Source organism: Myxine glutinosa, chromosome 5 (genome assembly GCF_964187855.1).
Source record: "Myxine glutinosa chromosome 5, kmMyxGlut1.1, whole genome shotgun sequence".
NCBI classification, from domain to species: Eukaryota; Metazoa; Chordata; class Myxini; order Myxiniformes; family Myxinidae; genus Myxine; species Myxine glutinosa.
Window position 1 is genome coordinate 84732158 of NC_136265.1, and position 20295 is coordinate 84752452.

A 20295-nucleotide genomic window follows, 5' to 3' on the forward strand; every position below is an offset into this window, starting at 1 on the left:
GTTCCACCGCAAACCAAAGAAATACATTTGTGGATACAAAAATATTTTTTAATTGCAACAATATTTTGGAAGGAATGGTGCATTATTTGAAAAGAGTGCAAGGGCTCCAATATTCTTGGCCATGGCTGTATCTGCCATTTTATGTAGAGATCAACATCGGCAAAAAGGACCTTTGAGGTCCTTAAAACTTTCAAGTCTCGCAGCAATGTGCCAGTGGACATTAAAGATCCCACGGTATCTTTCATAAAGAGTCAGCTCAACGCATTCATGTGCTCAAAAAAACATTTTATTCCAAAGATATTTTGACGCAATCTTCCCTTACAGCACAAAATCAGCGATCGTCGATTGCACTTTTGAGTGTTTCTCAAAATACAGCATCAATATGAAATTGCAAATTTCATTTTGATACACAAGACTTTTTTTTTTTCACAGTGACACGTTGCCATGACAACAGGTTAAGAGTGGTCATGCAGCATGAGAGGTAGATGCATTCAAAGTTGATTTAGGAAAGATTTTTAAAATGACCACTGTGTAAAAAAGCTATTTTAGAATCGTCTTAAAACACAATACAATCGAGATACGAAGATGAATTAGATCCGTCTTCACATTTGTTTTAAACCCAAAAGCTAAAGCATCGGCTTATTACATACAACAAATTATACATTCTTTACAGACGATTGATGAGAATTATGAAAGTTCATGACCCATACAAATATGGAGCACCCAAGTCAAATTAACAATTAAACTCTCTAAACCACAACTTGCAAAGCGTAATGGTTTAATACGTCACAAGATAAGAAAACCAGGCAATGCAAGTCAAAAAATAAACTACAATCTGGATTGGTAAACATTTTCCTTGTTTAAAAGTACATTGTTAAACTGTGTAAGAAAAGCAAATATAGGCTGGGTACCAAAGAAGCACAATGGAGGAATGGCTGAAGCAGGAAGACGGTCAAGGTCCATCCGGAGGTGGACAAGGTGAAAATATTAAAACTGGTGGAAAAAGGTAGGAAAGTGGGGGCTTTGGGAGAAAATGGTGAGTAGTGGTGAGAAAAAAATGGAACGAGGTTTGAAAGGTATGAATGAGGACAAAGCAGGGAAACTGACAAACTGTTGAAGAGGTCAGAAGAGAGGTCAATTTTGCACGCATAATATGCAGATGGTCCAGAATCGGACAAAGTGGAAATGTGAAAGAGGACAGAAAATAGTGGCAGCAGCAAAGATGGCAATGGTGAAAAGAGAGAGACAGGGGCATACAGCGAGAGAGGGGCCGTACAGCGAGAGAGGGGCCGTACAGCGAGAGAGGGGCCGTACAGCGAGAGGGGGTGTACAGCGAGAGAGGGGCCGTACAGTGAGAGAGGGGCCGTACAGCGAGAGAGGGGCCGTAAAGTGAGTGCGGGGAATACAGCGAGAGAGGGGTATGGAGAGAGAGAGACAGAGACAGAGAGAGAGAGAGAGAGAGACAGAGACAGAGAGACAGAGACAGAGAGAGAGAGAGACAGAGAGAGAGAGAGACAGAGAGAGAGACAGAGACAGAGACAGAGAGAGAGAGAGAGACAGACAGACAGAGAGAGAGAGAGAGGGGGGGAATTTGCGTATATGTGTGTATATATATATATATATATATATAAATATGCAGACAGGCACACCTGAGTAGAGCAAGTAGTAAGGGTAGTTAAAACAGAAGGAATGAAAAGGGCGTTTTAAGCAGATTTCTAATCCTTCAGAGTGGTAATGATACAAGTGCAAGTGAAAGAAAACCAGTGGAACTGCAACAACAAAAGCAAAAGATGTCAGTGAGTTTCCCTTATCATCTGCAGGACATCCATAAATTTCTGCAAGCCAAATAGGAAACCCTCATCACGATCACTGGCCGGAAACACGTGAGCAAAATCAATCATTCTAACATCCGACAAATGTTTCAACGTCACTTGGTCATTGGAGCTATGGGACAGGTTCAGGCCCTTTGCATCCGTCGTGACAGAATGCTCGTCGTTGGCATTCTTCACAGCTGGCGCGACCTCTCGGGGACGTGCCCGTGAGTTGTGTAGGGCCACTGGAGAGCACGCAGTGCGCCTTTTCACTCTGGTCTTTTTGCAGCAATGCTGCGACATGCTGTCCACGCTCCAACTCCCCATTTTGGCGTAGCAGGAAGCAGAGGCTTCTGGACGACACTCAACAGCAGCAGTAGGTAGAATAGTGCCACATAGAGAAGTAGGGTAAAATATGGCGCCCTCGTACACGATCAGCAGAGAGCTACGGTAGAAGTGCAAACAGGTTTGGCGCTGGAACCAAGCGCAAATCCTTCCAAGGCGATGCATAATTCCTGGTATGACATCAGTCCGCAAGCTCTGCCCATTGTGGAAGAAGTTGGAAAGGCCTGGAAGACAGAATTTTTTTTTTACAATAACTGTCAAAGTCAAAGGAGAGGTGGAGGAGGAGAGAGGAGGAGGAGGAAGAGGTGTTGGAGGAGAGAGTTGGGGGAGAGAGGCAGGGGAGAGAGGCGGGGGAGAGAGGCGGGGTAGAGAGGCGGGGTAGAGAGGCGGGGTTGAGAGGCGGAGGAGAGAGGCGGGGGAGGTGGGGGAGGCGAGAGGAGGAGGAGGAGGAGGAGGAGGAGAGAGGCGGGGGCAGAAAGAGAGGGCGGAAAGAGGGGGCGGAAAGAGGGGGCAGAAAGAGGGGGCGGAAAGAGGGGGCGGAAAGAGGAGGAGGAAAGAGGGGCGGAAAGAGGGGGGCGGAAAGAGTTGGGTGGAAAGAGGGGGCAGAAAGAGGGGGCGGAAAGAGGGGGCGGAAAGAGGGGCGGAAAGAGGGGGCGGAAAGAGGAGGCTGAAGAGGGGGCGGAAATAGGGGGCGGAAAGAGGGGCGGAAAGAGGGGCGGAAAGAGGGGCGGAAAGAGGGGCGGAAAGAGGGGCGGAAAGAGGGGGCGGAAAGAGGGGGCGGAAAGAGGGGGCGGAAAGAGGGGGCGGAAATAGGGGGCGGAAATAGGGGGCGGAAAGAGGAGGTTGAGGAAGGGGAGGTGGATGGAGAGGAGGTGGAGGAAGAGGAAGAGGATGGGAGGGAGAGGTAAGGTGGGAGAGGGAGAGTAAGGAAGAGAGGGAGAGAGAGGGAGGGAGAGAGAGGAAGGGAGAGAGGGAAAAGAAGGGAGGGAGGGAGACAAAGGGAGGGAGGGAGAGAGAGGAAGGGAGGGAGGGAGAGGAAGGGTGGGAGAGGAAGGGTGGGAGAGGAAGGGTGGGAGAGGAAGGGTGGGAGAGGAAGGGTCGGAGAGGAAGGGTCGGAGAAGAAGGGTCGGAGATGAAGGGTCAGAGAGGAAGGGTCGGAGAAGTGGAAGGAGAAGTGGAGTGAGGCAGAGGAAGGGTGGGAGAGACAGGAAGGGTGGGAGAGACAGGAAGGGTGGGAGAGAGAGGAAGGGTGGAAGAGGAGGTGGAGGGAGAGGGGGTGGATGGAGAGGGGGTGGAGAGAGAGGAGGTAGAGGGAGAGAAGGTGGAGGAAAAGGTGGAGGAAAAGGTGGAGGAAAAGGTGGAGGAAAAGGTGGAGGAAAAGGTGGAGGAAAAGGTGGAGGAAAAGGTGGAGGAAAAGGTGGAGGAAAAGGTGGAGGAAAAGCTGGAGGAAAAAATGGAGGAAAAGGTGGAGGAAAAGGTAGAGGAAAAGGTGGAGGCAGAGGTGGAGGGGGGAGAGGAGTTGGAGGGAGAGGAAGAGTAAGGGAGGAAGAGGAAGAGGAAGAGGAAGAGTAAGGGAGGCAGAGGAAGGGAGGGAGGCAGAGGAAGGGAGGGAGAGAGAATGGGTTGAGGTGTGGAGGGAGAGGTGAGGGGGGAGGGGTGGGAGGAGGAGAGGTGAGGGGGGAGGGGTGGGAGGGGGAGAGGTTGGGGGAGAGGTGGGAGGGGGAGAGGTGGGGGGGGAAGAGGTGGGGGAAGAGGTGGAGGAAGAAGTGGAAAAAGAGGTGGAGGAAAAGGTGGAGGAAAAGGTGGAGGAAAAGGTGGAGGAAAAGGTGGAGGAAAAGGTGGAGGAAAGGTGGAGGAAAGGTGGAGGAAAAGGTGGAGGAAAAGGTGGAGGAAAAGGTGGAGGAAAAGGTGGAGGAAAAGGTGGAGGAAAAGGTGGAGGAAAAGGGTGGAGGAAAAGGGTGGAGGAAAAGGGTGGAGGAAAAGGTGGAGGAAAAGGGTGGAGGAAAAGGTGGAGGAAAAAGGTGGAGGAAGAGGTGGAGAGGGATGAAAAAGAAGAAGGGAGGGAGAAAGGGAGGAAAAGGAAGTGGGGGTGCAAACAAAACTTCAGCAATTTAATTTACTGAGAGTTGCTTGGTAATGAACCAGACAATTAATACGCGAGCAAGCGAGACTCTGGTAGCCAATGCAAGCCAACTTACCAATTCGCAGACTGTTACTATCGGATGCCAGGGCTCGTCCAAATGCTTTGTCATAAACTTTGAAAGAGTTCGACTCAGCTTGATAAACCTGTGAAGAAAGAACCGGCACGACTCGGAAAAGCAAACTTCTCTTGTGAAGTGCAATTCACGATATTAATCTGTAGAAGCAAAACCAGCAACGGACAAATCCGTTCACAATCACACGCGTTCCAATCTATTGCATGGATGACTATTTAAAGAACAGCCCAACCCAATCCATCTCATTCGCTGGCGTCATTACATACCCTCATTCCTAATATGATGAAGCCGACGTGCTCCATGTTGGGATACTTCCTTCGCTCGTACAAAACCTTTTCTGGCGAAGCAAACGGATCGTAGGTACAGCGACCGATCTTCACATCGAGGATGCATGGCATCGAGAAATGCCGGGTCACATCCTCGAGCTTTATGTACAATGCTGTTCAGAGTTCAGGAACGAAACCCATTTCGCAAGAGCATTAAAAAAAAAATCGACATTAAAAGGACATAAATGCATTTCAGAGAGAAATACTCGGAAGAGTGCATACCTCCATCAGGCTGAAGAATTTAATTACATTTTGTATGACACTGATGGCCGGATCTGGATCCGGACATGAACCAAAGTCCGCAAGCGCCTTTAGAAAGTACTCACACCCCTTGACGTTTTTCACATTTTGTTGTGTTACAGACTGAATTTAAAATGGATAAAATTGAGATTTTTTTGTCAATGATCTACACATACCTCATAATGACAAAGTGGAATTTTTACTTTTAGAATTTTTTTTACAAAACAATTGAAAATAAAAGATAGAAATATCTAATTTACATAAGTATTCAACCCCTGAGTCAATGCTCTGAAGAAGTGCCTTTGGCAGCGATGGCAGCTTCGAGTCTTCTTGGGTATATTTGTATCAGTTTTGCACATCTGCATTTGAGGAGTTTCTCCTATTCTTCCTTGCAGATTTGCTCAAGCTCTGTCAAGTTGGATAGGGGGCGTCGGTGAACAGCAATCTTCAAGTCTTTCCACAGATTCTCAATGGGATTCAAGTCTAGGCTTTAGCTGGGCCACTCAAGGACTTGGGGGTCATTGTCCTGTTGGAATGTAAATCTTCACCGCAGTCTAAGGTCTTTTACACCATGAAGCAGGTTCTCAATGATTTGTCTGTATTTGACTCCATTCATTGTCCCCTCTATCCTTACAAGTCTCCCAATCCCTGCCGCTGAAAACCATCTCCATAGCATGATGCTGCCACCACCATACTTTACGGTATGGATGGTGTTACATGGGTGATGACCTGTGATCGGTTTGCGCCAGACGTACCGCTTTGCATTCAGGCCAACGAGTTCCATTTTCGTCTCATCAGACCACAGAATATTTTACCTCATGCTCTGAATACGTGGCTTTTTGCACATTCCAGGCGTACCGTCATGTGCGATTTTCTCAGGAATGGCTTCCATCTCGCCACTCTCCCATAAAGCCTAGATTTGTGAAGTGCTGCAGAGACTGTTGTCCTTCAGGCAGGGCCTCCCATCTCAGCCAAGGAACTCTGTAGTGTTGTCAGAGTTGTCATTGGGTTCTTGTTCACCTTCCTGACCATGCTCCTTGCCCGGTTGCTCAGTTTAGTCAGACTGCTAGCTCTAGGAAGTCTGGGTAGTTCTATTTTCTTTCCATTTCCTAATGCTGGAGATCACTGTGCTCTTGGGAACTTTCAACGCTCTATAAATTGTTTTATACCTTTCCCTCGATCTATTCCGCCTTACAATGTTTTCTGGGAGTTCTACAAACAGTTCCTTGGACCTCATGGTGGAGTTTCTGCTCTGAAATGCACTGTCAACTGTGGGACCTTATATAGACAGGTGTTTTTCTTTCTAAATCATGTCTAATCAATTGAATTGGCTGCAGTTGGACTCCAATCAAGTTGTCGTGACATCTCAAGGATGATCCAAGGAGTGGATGCACCTGAGCTCAATTTGGAGTGTCCTAGCAAAGGGGTCTAAAACCTATTGACAATAGAAAGTTCAGCTTTTCGTTTTTAATTATTTCGTTAAAATTTCGATTAAAAAATTCCACTTTGACATTATGGAGTATCATGTGTAGATCAGTGACAGAAAATATCAATTTGATCTATTTTAAATTCAGGCTGTAACACAACATGTGAAAAAAGTCAAGGGGTGTGAATACTTTCTGAAGTCACTGTAACTGGCTTATTCTTGCCACCTGCCAAATTCATCCACCAAGATGCGTTATAACCATTGCACAATTTTTTGACATATCATTATATATCGTTTTTGCCCTTTCCCTCAATGTTGAAGATTTGTGATTCTCGGATCCGGATCTTAACTAAAATCGAATTACTTCTTCGTTGTCACACACCCAATCTCTTCACCAAGTTTTGTCTGCATCAATCCACAACTTTTGAGATATCCTGCTCAAGGACATTTGATCTCTCAACAATCCTTGACTGGTTTGTCTGCAAGTGTGTGTGCGCGTGTTTATCTGGGCCCGTTAGAAGTGGTTTTTATTGTAACATAAGGATTCAATTAATTAATTAATTATTGTCCATCTGTCTTCGCCTCATTAGATCCATATATTTTCATGGCTCGTGTCTGAATCCTGCGTTTAATAAATCTTTACTTTTGAAAACTGTGTGTGCCTGCTCCACAATCTGCCTCCTGTGCGTCGCTCGTTTCGGCGACATTGGCTTTTTCCCGGGGGTTGTAAACGATAACTGGCGCACGTTTAGGCCACGCTTGGAATTGGATCACTCGCCTCCATTCGGGTGTGCGATCGCCTCTAAATTGGCGTCATGCCAGACATCCACAAAGCGGCGGCTTCGGCATTTTGCAGCTCCTCACTTAAGTCAGTATTAACACTCAGGCGTCAAGCTTCTTCTTCTTCTTCTTCTGCTTCTACACATCATGAACACCACGTCCTTATTCCGATTAACTACAAAAAGGATACCGTTGTTGTTGTTGTTGTTGCTGCTGCCACAGACGATTCCTTCTTCAGGTGACCATGTGCCCTGGAAATGTGGCAAAAATTCCCGTAATGCGAGAAGCATCTTATCTGTGCAATCACTGTCAAATACCTGGAAAAAGAGGGAGGGAGGAGAGGATAAAAAAGGTTTTTTTCGTATTGGCAGAAAATCTGAAGAAAAAAACAACCCAAAAGCTGACTGCAAATACTGTTACGGATTCGTCACTTCCGTTGTTGTGGTTTTGCATCCACTGTAAATATTTCTGATCCCATGTACTATTATTGTTTTTAAAAGGTATTGTTGTGGATATGAGAATGTTGTTTTTTTTATTGTTGTGTAATGAATTGTTGTAAAATGTCACCCTCCTTCCTGCATTTGTTGTTGTATAAAGGTCAAAGGGCATTCCCGTAGTTAATTCCATAAAACATACACGAAGGACACCATATATCCCTGTTCAGTAGTTATATCCTTATTATGTGTATTAGTGTAAGGCTGTGTCTTCCATTAATTGAAATACTCCATTGCACCAAGTGAAATAAGAGTAGATCCCCTTTCCCTTCACATTCCCCTTCCAACAAATTGCCAACTGTTCCCTCCGCGACTCCATTCGCCACGAGGTCGGCTCGGAGAAGAAGGGGGAGGAGCTGCCGAATCCTGGGCGTGCCCGCCCCTCGTCATCAAGGGTGGAGCCAGAGGGCCGTGCCGACCAATCAGGGCCGAGGCGAGCTCACTTATGGGCGTGTCCTGGACACCAGCGGCTTGATCGCCTGAGGCGCTATAAAGAGCGCGCGCGAAAGCCTTGAAGTGGTAGGACTAAGAAGTGCGCACGAGGGCGAAGCAAGAGAGGAACGTCCTGAGAGAGATACGTCCTAAGATATACGTCCAAAGAGATACATGCAGAGATACGTGCGACGATCAAGTGCAAGCGAGTCAGAGCGGCGAAGTGCGAAGTGCCAAGTAGGGCAAGTGCTGAGTGTGCAGTGCCAAGCGCAAGAGAGTTCTAAGGAGGAGCTTTGGAGAGCGCACGGTGCACCGGAGGGGCTTCGCCGTGCAGTTTGGAACCGTGGCTGTTGGCGATCCCAGCTCGGGTATTGACGGCGGCTATCCGCTCCCGGCCCGACCGATCCCCGCTGAACCTTCCTCCCCCGCCAAGCCATTCCTCCTTCCGATCCTTCCTGCCTGCAAATTCTCAATTCGTGTGAGTCCGTCTTTCGTTTGTTCTGTCCAGGGTTCTAAGTAAGACTGCCATAGATAAGCTAAGTTTCACTGTGTCCGCTTCTTCTTCTTCTGTTTTTATTTTATTATCCTTCCTTCTCCTTGGTTTCTTTGATTGTGTAAATAGTAGGAATAAATTTAGTCGCATTTCCAACCTTTTTGCTTTGGTGTTCTTCTTCTTCACATCCTTCGCTTTAGTCTTTTCCCCATTGAATATCTGTGGCACGATTCGGCCAACGTTCAGGAACCGGGTTAGTCGGGGTAACTGTTCGGGCGCGGCGGCCATCCGCTCGGCAAACAACATCCTCGCCGCGGTCCCGTAACAGTATATTGTCCATGAACTGTTTTCAAATGATAAAAGGTTAAGGTTTTAAATGAAACAGGAACCGGAAGATGAAGAAGAGGAGAGAAAAAAGAGGGCGGAGCGAAGTAAAGTCGGACAAGAAGCTGGTTGCTTTGCGGTCTGGATCGAACGTTGTCGAGCAAGAGTCACGAGTGAACTTTGGGTTTCCTGGGAAAAGCGATTCCTGCGATCGAGTTGTTATCGCTGTGACTGATAAACCTGCGTGTCAGGTTTGGCGTTGGATTCCGAGGAATCATCGTCGGGTCGTTGCGTCTCGAGAACGAGCCGTCGGCCATTTTGACTCGCGCGCTTTGCTCATCGCGAAAGGTCTTTGCTTCGCGTCAGCCGTTTTCACCATTCAGACGTCTATCTGGGATGTGTGTGTGCAACGCGGATTTTGAAGGCAAACCTGAGGTTCGCCGATTTGGAGCTGTAAAACATCCATACCAGAAGGTGTGATTTCCCAGTCGCCTTGAGTGCGCTTTTACGCAGCTTTGGGCCGCGTGACTCTTTGCGCTGCTTTGGCCGCGTACGGCTTTGTGCAGTTTTGGCGGCGTGACTGGGCCTGTCATCTGAACGGGATTCTGGTTTCGATTCGACATTGCTCTGATGATCGCTGGAGGGGATCAACTTTGAGCTTGAAGACGGGAATATAGAGACATTGGGGAATGTTCTTTTTTCACTCACTTGGAGCACAGTGAGTTACCTTATACTAGCTGATGGTACCATCATAAGATATACATTGATTGTACTTTTGATTGCTATTATTGTTGTATTGTTATTCTTGTGTGATTTTTAATACAATATTTGTTTGTTGGTAACAATTGGTGTGGTTTCACCATTGATTTTTGACACAGGATAACACATTTTTCTGCCGTGACTCCTCTCAGGGCTCGGAGGTACACCGTGACCAGGGGTCAGGGAGGAGCACGTAACAATACCAACACCACATACCTGACACCAAATATAACTTCTGCATACGAAGACATGCCACACATATTTGGAATGGCAAGCAACACGTATTCTCCAATGTTCTATTTACGGAAATATTTTACGAAATGGAGAACCATCCACCCATGTGGCCGTCACATTTCTCTTCAAAATAGTATCTGCTGTTGTAGAATAATAAAAATGGTACCGTTGGAAAGCTAATCAGTGATTCAATTGGAACAAAAATGCATATCGGTTTAACCTTTAAAAATATTAATTTAAAAAGCCTTTTTTTTACTGACATTGAAGAAGAGGAAGCGGAATTTAGAGCTTAATGTATTGGTTCGAACAGAAACATTTTATTACTAGAAACACCGGCTCCATTCAGGAGCATTGGCAAGTCGTCTCCCCCCCTCGCAGGGTTGAGACTGTGTCCAGCCTGGGTTCAAATCTGGACCAAGCTATAAACTGGCATCCTTGTGTTTACCACGCAGGTCGAAAACATTGATGTGCACGCTGTCGCCCGCAAAGATGGAAAGCCTGGTGACCCATCTCAAGCATTAGCGGATGTTAAAATATCCCACAGTGTCCTTCATTAAGGGTCGACAAACTATCACCATGATGTTTCGTCGACTTTGAACACTGATGTAAAATGGGGAATCTGGACCTTCAATCTAAGGTCTGTGCCCCAACCCATATATATATATATATATATATATATATATATACAGTATATACACACAGTCAAGGCTCATGAAAGAGATAGACTGCCCTATGTGCATTACTAGCTTTGAAAAAGTGTTTGTACAGGATAATGCTCATGTCAGGAATCAGAACTTCACTGCACGCAATGCGATACCCACGATTGAAACGTGACCTATTTCGTGACAACATCCCCCTGTCCACAGTTCGTGCATGCAAATTAAGAGAAAGAATCGGCAGGCGCGCAATCAACTTGAAACGACACACAACACGGCGGTATACCTACTTGCGAGTACATCTGGAGCTCCCGCAGGCCACGTGGAGGTGGCTGCAGCTGTTTCAACACCGCTCCGTCAGGATGCAGCAACATTGCTGGTGACGCACAAAGACAGGAATGCAATCAGTTTTATATTTGACACGTTCAACACAATTCCGCAGCTCGAGACTCTGTGTCAATGTACAGTAAATAGGCCTAATTCAGGCCCATAATCACAGCCACATTTTGTGGGTATGTCTATATGTCACCATCTTCCATAATGCCTTGGTTGGAGTGGACATGGGAGGTGGTCAGGTTAATTTGTACTTGCCAGCCTTATGTCCAGCTACTTGGTGATGCAGCAGTACACAGCCATGTGGTAGCAGTGGAAGGGCTTCTCCTTCCCCACCACTTGGTACCAAAGTGGTGCCTGATGTGGCACTTACATAGGCCATTGTGGAAAGGCTCTGCAAGCCTACACAAACAAACAACACAAATGGGATTTCTTTGTATACACACACAAAATATTATACAGATTTTATAAAATGGGAATACATTCCCGCATGAGGTTGGAATGAAAAAAATCCTGGCAAACCCATGGGACGAAGCCAGGGCCCCCTCACTAACTGACGTATTGAGCCTTTGGGATAGCTTCAGGAGTTTCTCACACCAACACTGCAGGCAACAATGGCCGACCCCACATTTGCGTATGCGTGTTCAAGATCAAGATCCACATAATGCTTAATATTAGATTAATGAACAAGATTAAATAATGAAATTGATAAATGTGGGAAAATTACATGCCCAAACCAGGAAATCGAAGCCATGTCCTCTGGTAACCCATACCAGTGCTCTGCCATCTGAGCTATCTGGGCGGACACTTATCCAACCAAGATATTCTAGTTTTGTATTTTTGATTAATTTTTTGAAATTTGTAGAATTTGTTTTTCACTCGGAAGTTGTGGGTTACGATGTGTAAATAAAGGTGGAAAAAAGTCTGATTTAACGCAATTTGATTCCAGGCTACTACAAACAAACAACACAAATGGGATTTCTTTGTATACACACACAAAATATTATACAGATTTTATAAAATGGGAATACATTCCCGCATGAGGTTGGAATGAAAAAAATTTGTGAACTTTGGTGTGAACACAACAGGTGAAAACTTTGAAAGGGGGTGTAGACTTTCTATAGGCACTGTATTTGATGCGGTGGTCTGTGAAAGATTCATATTGCATTTCATGAAGTGGATTGTGCTTGCATTCTGCCAGCATTTAAATAACAAAAATCAAGAATGAGTGATCAGAATGAGCTCTTTATTTAACATTTATAGGTTACTCGCAGGGGTTCCCGGCATTGCCCAGTCTATTTTTTGTGGGGGCCCAAAACATTTCCCCGATACCCACTAAGGAATGGGGTCCCTACACCCACGATAGAGCGATGACATTTTTTTAAATCCCCCAAAATCACTTGTTTGTTTTTTCCCAAAATTTTCCAAAAAAACCCACAAATCTCCCAAAATCCAACTTTTTCCCCCAAATTTTTTCATTAAAAAAAATCTTTTTTTTTCTTCTTTCAATTTTTGTTTGCATAAAACATTCCCCGACACTCACTGATGAACCTTATAGTTTGAAGAAGATCCGTTTCAGCCATCTCTGAGAAAAATGGGCGCACGTAAACACACACACACAAATTTTCATTGCATGTTGTTTAAAGTTAGAAAATGAAACTGACGGGGTGCTCGGAAACGCTAAGAGATGGAGTGGATCAAGTCGAAGCCAAACATAAAGGGGTGAAACTTGTAAACCAAAGTCAAAAACAAACCGATTTTCACATTCTTGTAGCTGTTCCCACATCGCATGTCGTCAACAGCTAAATCAAGTCATCATCATGGCAAGCAACTTTCCTTTTTGTTCCATTGGCCTCTTTGGGTACATTCATTAGTAACAATTGCGTAAGAGCGGCTGCTGGAGAGACTGCGATTCTATGTTTGGTTTGGATTAATTATTGATCAGACGATAGACGAAGTGCAGTACAATAAAGTACAGTGCAGGTCACCTGGCATGCTTTCATTACCCTGCGCTCGCGAAGCGAAAAGCGGGGTTAAGCATTCAGGTACGTACGTGTGTGTGCCGTGTCTGCATTTTAAAAATTCATATTCTCGGCAACCGTTGGTCCGATTGACATGAAATAATTTTCACCATTGGAGGGCCTCCTCCTGTAGAATATTTAAAGGATCATTATGACGTCAGAGGCCACGTGGTACAAGCGCCATCTTGGAAAAACGTCGCACCTCTATCTCTGAAACCACTCCATGGGAAAAATTGAGACCTGGCTCATTGTCAACTACTCCCCATGGGGAATATGAGATGTTAATGATGAGGTCATCGGTGCCTTCGTTATGACGTCATAATTCGACAAATACACACTTATTTTGTGATTTGTGTGAAAGGAGTTGTGGGTTACGATGTGCTAATAAAGGTGTAAAAAGTCTGATTTAATGCAATTTAATTCCAGGCTATAAGGCAACAAAAGGTGAAAAATTTGAAAGGGGGTGTAGACTTTCAAAAAGCAGTGTGTGTGTGTGTGTGTGTGTGTGTGTGTGTGTGTGTGTGTGTGTGTGTGTGTGTGTGTGTGTGTGTGTGTCTACCACCACTCGCTTGTATCAACAGGAAATGCTCGGAACTAAACACCTCTCATCCACAGATGTTCCGTGTACTTCTGTATGACATATTTCCGCGAGTCCAATTTGCATCCAGGAACACAACAATTATGGTATTTTCAAGTTGCCACTCTTTCGTCTAAATGCTGAATATGATGTTAAAAGGACTATTTAAATTATCGATTTCACGCTGGCATCAGCAGGTTAAAAGTGTCCGCGCCAACAGAAGTGATTCACTGAAAACGTACACACGGCGCATGCACGAAAGACTGTCAGCATTCATACGTCATTTCGAAAGTCCTGTATTCCAATGTTGGTTGAATTTATTGAGGGTTGATAAAGTTATGGTAACTTCCGTGGGAAGCAAAGTGAATGAGATGTTAGCCCTTTGTCAGTGGTAAAGGCTCAGAAGAATGCCAACGCTATTTTATATGCCCGGGTAGTTGGCAGCCCCGGTGCCCTTTGTCATGTAGCTCTTCCATGCACTGTCCCAAACCCATCCCTCTCTGTACCCACCGTACCCAGTCGTACCCAGCTGCTCCTGGACTCTGTGTCCTTTCCTCCTGACAAGGTGGAAAAGATTCTGTCAACCCTCGACTCTGATTCTGCAACTGGACCTGACGGCATCAGCCCACGGGTCCTAAAATCCTGTTCTTCCACTCTTTCACTCCCTCTCTCTGTTCTCTTCACTGCGACGCTTGCGTAAAAAAAAAAAAAATTCCACCGAAACAGGCAAATGGCATGACATAATCATGGATCGCCAAAGGCAAGGCGTGTCTGCCTCCACAGAAATTACTGGGAAAGTCACCAAGTTGGCATTGCTGCACAAGGGTGCATCATCTATCACGACAAAAGCAATGACTCTTGGGGATGTGGATGAGGGAGGAGGACCTTGGGGCAGAAGATAAGTTATTTGTCTTTAAATGGGGAGAAAAAAAACCAGCTTTCCAATAAATACAACATTTAAAAAAGCGCTAAGTTCAAATAAACATCCAATTTAGGACAGGTTACAATCAGTCTATTAATGAGCCTCATGATTGTAGAGGATGATGCTCTTCCATGAGCTTTACTACTGTATAAATAAATAAATGGAAGGATCTTTTTTGGCTCCAATTTTTGTACAGAATTTCATAGTTTGGAGGCAGGGTAAGGAGGGGGAAAGCTATGATCAAATTTGCAAATGATTGAGAAAATTAAAAATACACAAGGGTATCGGAAAGGTTCCATTTCTCTGCTTTCGAATCGAATAAAAGGTCGAAGTACCCCAAAATTACATGGCCAGAACACCATTTCGTTATTTACTGATATTTCTGGTAAATAGCAAGTTCTCTTCCCACTTCCTATCAGAAATAAAAATAAAGGCATGCTTTACAAAGGACTTGGCTGCAGCAGGCAGCTTCAAGCTCGGAGGATATGTTAACTTCAAACTTTTGTTATTTTTATTTTATTATTTTTATTTTAATTTTATTTTATTTCTTGTTATTTTTGTTTTTGTTTTGTGCGCAATATTACTAAGTCTTTGACGTCGTTCTCGTGCAACATTATTTCTGATAAAGCAAAACAAAAACACAACGTTTGGTATGACCTGACTTTGAAAACGTCAATGTAAATTTATTGGTCAGAAATTTTCTGCGTCGCATGCACACATGCACAACAAAGAGGGAGGGTCTAAATCCAGTCTCATCCCAACAGAAGGCAACGAGGACAAAGAGAATGAAGAAGAAGATGGCGAGGTTGACGAATAAGGAAGAAGATGGAGGATGAGGATGAGGAGGACAAGGGGACAATGGATAAGGAGGATGATGAGGAAGAAGGAGGACGAGCGAGAAGGAGGACGAGGGAGGAGGGAGAGGACGAGGAAGGGGGAGGAGGAACGAGGAAGAGGGAGGAGGATGAGGAAGGGGGAGGAGGACGAGGGAGGGGGAGGTGGGGGAGGGATAGGGAGGAGGGGGAGGGATAGGGAGGAGGGGGAGGGATAGGGAGGAGGACGATGGAGGGGGAGGAGGACGATGGAGGGGGAGGAGGGGGAGGCAGGTGGAGGAGGGGGAGGGAGGGGGAGGAGTACGATGGAGGAGGAGGAGGACGATGAGGAGGAGGAGGAGGAGGAGGGGGATGGGGATGGTGATTATCACTCAATGGTGAAGAATCACTTAAAAAATTTTACTAGCTGGATCCGGATCCGGATCTTCACCAAAATTGAATCGATTCTTCTTTGTCACACACACAACCTGTGCACCAGGTTTCGTCCAAATCCGTCCATAACCTTTTGAGAGATCCTACTACATGTTGGTTTTAGCCTTATCACTCAATGGTGAAGAATCACTTTAAAAATTAAATAATTCTCATATCCGAATCCACATTCAGATCTTCACCAAAATCGAATATTTTTGTCCTTGTCAGACACCCAACCGGTCCACAACGTTTCGTCCAAATCCGTCCACAACTTTTTGAGATATCCTGCTATGTATCGTTTTTGCTCCTTTCTCCCAATGGTGAAGAATCACTTTAAAAATTCTGGTAGCCGGATCCGAATCTGGATCTTCACCAAAATCTAATCATTTCGTCATTGTGAGATACGCTACATATCTGCCAAATTTCGTCCGAATCTGTCCACAACCTTTTGAGATATTTTGTTCACAAACAAACGGACGGACAAACAAACAGACAGAGGTGAAAACATAACCTCCACCCTCCTTTGGTGGAGGAGGTAAAAATAGTTACCATGGAAATGCAATTTGGAAATTCCAAATATTTGACGTATCAAGTGTTTTACATGATCGATTGTTAGACTGTACATCAATTTGGATGATACATTTTCCAATTGCGGCCTAATAGATGTTTTGCATGTTTTGGATGACCCATGAACCTGAACTTTGACCAAGTTTGACCAAATTTTACACATATCATACACATACGTACAAATAAGTATTGCAAGTTTCAACTTGATATCTTTTTAAATTCCTGAGGTTTTGCAATAGTAAAATCACAAAAAGTCCCATTTGATTGTAAGGTGGTGAAATTGTTGTCATGGAAACTGTTGATACGTTAAAAGTTGAATCGATCATTCTGAATTTTTGCGAACCAATTCAGTGACCGGATATGGAAATCCTGTTCAAATTTCAAGTCAATCGGATGAAAAATTGACCATCTTACTATAATTCACCAAATGTCCGTCTGTCTGTCTGTCTGTCCGTCCGCTCCCAGGTACCGCAAAAACGGCTGAACCGATCGCAACGAAATTTTGGGTGGGTAACTTAATATGTGTATCCTGGGACCCCCTGGAGTAAAATAGGGACCCCCTATATTGTTTTTCCAATTTCAGCTTTTGTCTCCAGCATTTTCAGGTTTGGACTCCCGCCTAACGTTATTGTCCCGGGTACCGCATAAACGGCTGCACCGATCGCAACGATACACACCTCCATGCCCGTGGGATTCCCACGGGTGACCCGACTCGTTTTAGAAATTTGACCTTGAGGTACAAATTTCTGACCTTGACCGCTTGAGAAAATGACTGACCGACCGAGAGTGATCAACCAACCTCCGATTTTAAAGCGCCTTCTGTCAAGTATAATGCGGTGACGCAAACCAGGAGTTTCCTAAATACAGGAAGCAGGACTTTACGGTGACCTTGACATTTTGACCTCAAAAACAATAGACTTCCAGCTTTTGAATATGTCCTACCAGTTGGTTAGGTTTCGTGAAGATTGGTCTCGAATTGCGACCCGTAGGCGACTGACGGACAAACAAACGGACTGGGGAAACAAATACACATTTGCGAATCTTCAATTCCGAGAGTAATAAACAGACGAATGCAATACTCGACATGCACTCACTTGAGCAATGATTCGAACGTCTTCAGCTCGTGCCCGGCTAACAACGGCAGGCCCATTCTTGGGTTGAGGAAATGTGAGGAATTTACCGTCTAAATGTCACGTCATTCGGAATTCTCCGATAACACGATATTCACACCATGATGCGCAAACAATGAGGCAGCATTTTTACGTTAAAAATTATCGTGTGGCCTTTGCTGTTCAACCAAAGACGAAACCTTGTCATACATTTGCACAGCAGAGACACACCTTGTTTTTTTTGTTTTTTTAACATCAGGGGAAATGCGTTTTATCAACCTGCGGTTGACACAGGTATGCTAACCTCGATTGCGAAGCTCGTGTTTGGGGCCAGTCGAAGCAAGCGCAAAATCGCTGAAACCTCAACTTCACCTCGTTTCCCACGGCACTGAGCACACCTTTGTCAGCTTTCGGTTGATAAAACCCATCATTCAAATTATCCGCCGATGCAGACCGACGATAGACCCAACAAGTCCACCGCAATCTTATAACAAGAAAGAGCAATCAGAGATTGCAAACCCTCGCCAGGATGTATTTTCAGTGGTTTTTAAGGCTTTTGTGTTGAAACAAATATGGCGACGAACCACGTGACCGATGACGTCATCATTATTTTTTTTTCTAAACTAATTTATTCCTAGATTATGCTCAAGAAATTTCATCTTCATCGGATGAAGTGTTGTACTTCTCGAATTATGACGTCATAATGGAGGCACCTATGACATCATCATCAACATATTTTATTCCCCATGGAGAGCTTTTTACAATGAGCCATGTCTCAATTTTTTCTAAGCAGTGCTTTCAGAGATATAGAGGTGCATTGTTTTTTGTTTTTTCCAAGATGGCGGCAATACCACGTGACCTATGACGTCATAATTATCATTAAAAAATTCTACAGGTAGAATTGCACCTTTGGTGAAAATTTTCTGTCAATCGGACCAACGGTTGCAAATAAAATCATATTTATTTTGTGCAGACAAACAAATAAACAAACAAACAAACAAACTAAAATGCAATACCCTCTCCTCGAGCGAGGGTAATTAGGGTTGGCGGGGAGTATCAGACATCCGAGCTGTCTGGCCTAGGTTCAAATCTCGACAGCGATAAATTATTATCCAGGTGTTTCGTTGGCAGGTGATTCATCCGTCCCTCTCACATATCACAGTGTCCTTCGCAAAGAGTCAGCGAGCTATCTTCACCACCACGGGCAAATTCCAAATGCCTCCTGGTTCACCTGCCCGTCGGGTTTGAAAATTGATCGATTCAAGAACCTCAAAGGGGATTATTGATGCTGTTTGATGCTGCCCGATGTTTTTCCAATCCAGGTATAAAATTTCTCCCGATGCAATATTTACGATAGTCCGTGCAGGTAGCCATGTGAAGAGGTGGAGTTAATGATTCCAAGTTGCTGAAAACGTGAAGGGATGGAACTTGTAAGGTGAAGTCGACTCGCCTCCGAGATGTCTGGAAGAAGAAATGGAGCCACTGTTTTTGAGCCATCAGACACATAGGGCTGACGAAAGCAGTTTTCCATTGGCTAAGGGACACAATCTTGGATGGGTTTCCACTCCAACCCAGGATACTAGAATGTTTCATTCACCCCAGTAAGCTGGTACACATTTTGCTGACGTCGGAAGGATGACAAGCATGTGGTGAGTGAGATGTCAAGCATGTAAAGCATGTGGTGAGGTGGAATGCACTGGGAACTGGCCGTGTGCTGTGCGCAGGAAGGGTGTCGGAGTGAACTCCATTCAATGTACAATGTGCGCTGAGTGGGTTCATCAAAAATGTAGTGGTCTGAGAGGGTCATTAACCAGTGTGGCAGCTGCATTCAAGTGTAAGTTGTGCACAGAGGGAGCTGCAGATGGAGGAAATGTTGAGTTGGATCTTGGAGACGGCGTGAAGCTGGAAGTTGTGAAAACATTTTGCTACCTAGGAGACATGTTGAATTGGGAAGGTGGATCAGACTCGGCAACAGTTGCTGGAGTGAGATGTGCATGGAAGAAGTTTCGGGAACTGAGTGGTGTGCTGACGAGGAGGGGAGTGTCGTTGAAGCTGAAGGGAATGCTGCATGTGTGAGAAGTGTTATGATTTATGGGAGCGAGACATGGGTAATGAACGTAGAGCAGCAACGAAGGCTGGAAAGGGTGGAAATGCGAATGGTTCAGGGGATGTGTGGAGTATCGTTGAGAGAGAGGAAGACAAATGATGAATTGCGAAAGATGATGGGAATAGAGCCTGTGATGGATGCTGTGAAGAGAAACAGGTTGAGATGGTTTGGCCATGTGTTGAGGAAGGATGAAAATGACTGGTTGAGAAGAGTGAGGGAAATGAATGTAGAAGGAACTCGAGGACGGGAAAGACCGAGAAAGACTTGGCTGAAGGTGGTGGAAGAAGAAATGTGGGCAAGGGGGTTAACAAGGGGAGATGCAGAAAATAGGGCAAAATGGAGAAGATCGTCATGGGGCCCGCAAGGCAAACCCCCGCTCTAGCAGGGAAAATGGCCTTAAAATTCCTGTTGTTGTTTGTTGTTGGAAGGATGACAAGCTAAGTCAACCCACCTCGTTTTATTTTAACGGCATGACAGGGGCTCAAACTCAGGACCCTAAGATATTAAGCCAGCCATCTTAACTGAACACCAGGCTCAACTTGCTGGGACAAAGCGATCGCCATATCCGGGTTTTCCAGGAAAACGTATTGTTATCACAGGGCAAATAAGCGGACTAAAAGAGGTTCCAAATGTAGTATCATGCCTTCTGCAGAGGTTCAACTGTATATGTAAACATGCACTTAATACGACTGTACACTGTCCGTAAATGACAAAAGCATAGACACGTCTCAAATCACACCGCCCACCATAAAACCCCAAAACATGCCCTTCCTTGGGGAGCAAGCGTGCCAATGCAAGAACACGTGATGTGCCAGTCTTTGGTCACATGGCCCTACGTGAGCACACCCAAATTTTACGCAGATGATAATGCCAAAAATA

At 45.1% G+C, this 20295-nt stretch overlaps 2 protein-coding genes across 2 annotated transcripts in view; both read right to left on the reverse strand.

Annotated features, from left to right (window-relative positions):
• Window positions 1-268: 268 nt before the first annotated feature.
• The window catches only part of IPMK (inositol polyphosphate multikinase), a 49069-nt gene continuing 29042 nt past the window's right edge, over window positions 269-20295 (reverse strand). Inside the window, exons 3-8 of the mRNA XM_078778243.1 lie at window positions 11128-11271; window positions 10827-10912; window positions 7335-7461; window positions 4639-4811; window positions 4355-4442; window positions 269-2380 (exon numbers count right to left, since the gene is read on the reverse strand). Coding sequence (XP_078634369.1) covers window positions 1794-2380; window positions 4355-4442; window positions 4639-4811; window positions 7335-7461; window positions 10827-10912; window positions 11128-11251 — 1185 coding nt within the window. The 5' untranslated portion in view covers window positions 11252-11271 and the 3' untranslated portion in view covers window positions 269-1793. The remainder of the gene's footprint in view (window positions 2381-4354; window positions 4443-4638; window positions 4812-7334; window positions 7462-10826; window positions 10913-11127; window positions 11272-20295) is intronic.
• Window positions 2935-4266, reverse strand: LOC144891971 (uncharacterized; the record flags this gene model as incomplete). The annotated part of the gene is made up of 1 exon (XM_078777089.1): window positions 2935-4266. A coding segment is annotated over one exon (1332 nt), but the record flags the coding sequence as incomplete, so codon positions are not given.